Genomic DNA, 2,668 nt, shown 5'->3' on the forward strand with positions numbered 1-2,668 from the left:
TCATCTGTAAGCAGCAGAGGTTTTTTTAGTGTGCTTTTTCTGAAACTCGTGAAAGATGTCGGACTTCTTGGGAATAGGAGGCGGCAAGACGAGCTTTGAAGGATTCATATTCCAGGTGACTAAAAGAAAAATGAGATCAAAATTAGAAAATGTATTCTGTAGCCACGAGCCACAATGACACGAGGGGGAATTTGAGCGTTTGTTACCTTTTTCTTTGTTGACCACTTCATTGTGGCTCTGGTGTTTTCCTCCAACGGGCTCAGGCTTCTTCACAGAGCGCTCACATCCAGCTGAAAATGGAAACCAAAAACAGTGAGAACACAAACTAGAATTATTTCTTTAAACATCGTAATGGCATCAACAAAATGACATGTCATTGCTCGTGATTTAAAACATCCTTAAAGAACATAATTGGCTTGAAATTTCCATGAGTGCCCTGTAGCAGGTCATCATTTTTCATTTAGTCCCGTACAGGAAATCAAAATGGCCATAGGTGTCGGAAATGGTAATTTTTTTCATTACCATTAAAATTTATTTAATCCTTTATAAAGAACTAACTGGAATACTTTGGAGAATTTGAGCTCTCAGGGGTTAATGAATATATCAAAAACGTTTTATTTTGGACAAAAAAAACAAGACAAATGTTAATATGTCATGAAAATATGTTGGAAACTATATAACCAACCAAAACATAATTTCAATTAACAAATGATGGTTTTATAAAATCTCTCAATATGTTAAAAAAAAAAAAAAAACTCTCACGGGATGTCTTCAAAAAATCTTGCAGAGCCTTGTTGTCTCACGATAATCACCACATGGCTCTAGCATCCTGCAAAAGAAACGAGAAAAACCTAAAAGTGGCTGCAAGTGGTCATTTCTCTGTTGACTGTGCAAACTTTCCCTCCTAACAAATTTGCTGACTTTTTTTTTTTTTTTTTTTAAGGAATTCTTTAGGAAGTGGGTTGAAAGCCCCATTTACACAAAATTTCAAATGAAAACTAAATTTTTTGCATTTGCATGGCAATGTTTTGAAAAGCAATGTCCATTTACTCAGACATGGCAGAATCGCTGAAAACAATGTAGTAAGCATGCCAGGCCACAAGTTGGCGCTGTTTTGTTTTTGTAATGAAGCCACACAAGTGGGCTAAAAGTAGGTTTAATAAAGGGAGGAGACGGGTGAAGACAAATACGTTAACCACTAAACCAAGCAGAAACAAGGCCATGGACTTTGATAACCAATGTCACCGTGTCCCAGTGTGGAATGTGGAAAATGCACTGAAGTGTAAATATATGCCAAAACATGTGACTGGAAGTGTGTCCGGCAAGGCCCCACAAGGAGGGGAGGCGCTCTTCGGGTTATAAAGAAGAGACGTCCAAAAGTCAAGCCACAGGTGGGAATTGATAGTTACTTATTAAAAGAAAAGAATAATCCATCAGAGGTTAAAAACGTAGGGTCGTTGTGGAGTAAATCGCTGGGAGGAGTCTGGGGAGACTAAAGAAGTGGAGTCTGGTTCCTGCACTTCTTTTGACTCCACATGTGAGTTTCTTAAACAGCTGTCGCTCCCAACATGTAGGTATAGGTCCACTTTAACACTCGCGAGCACTGTTGTGGTGTAAACGGACCCCAAAATGCCACAAAGGTTTGCCGTTTTCACTTAAAAACTTTGCTGTGTGAACAGGGCCAAAGACTGCTTTCAGAGCGAACCATCGATCTCTCGCGGATGCAAGACTGACCATCTACTCATGTGATCCAAAACATGCTCTATAATGTTGCAATCTGGACTCTTGACACCATTTCTTCAAGGGTCTTAACACAAAGACATTGGTGTTATGCTACTTCGCTACGGAATGAATGAACCCGATTGTGTGAGATTCAATGATCTTGAGCCAATATTTGTCTTTTTTGAGGTCATCTTTTACCTGATTTAGCAGCGGGGGTTTCCTCCGTCGTCTCTGATCGGTCTTTGAAGTCAAAAGTATCGGGCAGCACCGTAAACTTCAAGACGATGTTGTCCGGATTGGCCGAAGGATCCCGGTTTTCATTTTCAGGCTCACTTTTACCATGCTCGTCCGCCTCCTTCACCGTGACGGCGTATTTCTTGGCGTTTTTCTTGGCGTTTTTCTTGGCGGTTTTTTTGACAACTTTGCGTCTCTTCACTAGCCCGTCCATCTGATCCATGCCCGTCTTTTTCTTTGAAACTGGTCGTTTTCCCCTCTTTGGGCTCTCAGCCGACGGTGGGTTTTTTTTCCGAACCTTGGTTGGATGAAGACTTTCCATCCATTTTTCCAAAATCAGTTGCTTGACTGGTTTGTTGGCTCTGCAGACATCCTCATTGGCTTTTCTCTTCAAGGGACTGAGAAGCACGGACAAAAATGTTGGAGGTTCATAAACCCGGCGCCCTTTCTGCGCCGAGCCATACAGAGCAAGCTGAACAGATCTTTGTATTGAACGTGACGGCTGAGCAGCAGTGGCATCAACAACAGTCTCATCCCGTTTTGAAACCCTCTCAAGGGCATGTTGTGAATCCACATCGGACTGTCTGTCTTTCTTTGACTTCCGGATTTCAAAGGACTCACTGCTGCTCTGGTCCTCGAGGTCAGATATGTCACTTAATGGTGCCTGGAAATCCAAATGTAGCTCATTTGCTTCAGCAGATTTGACCAGATT

At 41.6% G+C, this 2,668-nt stretch overlaps 1 protein-coding gene across 1 annotated transcript; it reads right to left on the bottom strand.

Annotated features, from left to right (window-relative positions):
- Window positions 1-2,264, bottom strand: LOC308136447 (uncharacterized protein; the record flags this gene model as incomplete). Its single annotated transcript, XM_080504783.1, has 3 exons — window positions 1,921-2,264; window positions 207-290; window positions 1-119 (listed from the first exon to the last, which is right to left on the bottom strand). Exons 1-3 carry the CDS (start codon window positions 2,177-2,179, stop codon window positions 1-3), a joined length of 462 nt encoding a protein of 153 aa, XP_080360909.1. The 5' UTR covers window positions 2,180-2,264.
- Window positions 2,265-2,668: the final 404 nt, after the last annotated feature.

This window comes from Blennius ocellaris (assembly GCF_963422515.1).
Source record: "Blennius ocellaris genome assembly, chromosome: 11".
In the NCBI taxonomy this organism is placed as follows: Eukaryota; Metazoa; Chordata; class Actinopteri; order Blenniiformes; family Blenniidae; genus Blennius; species Blennius ocellaris.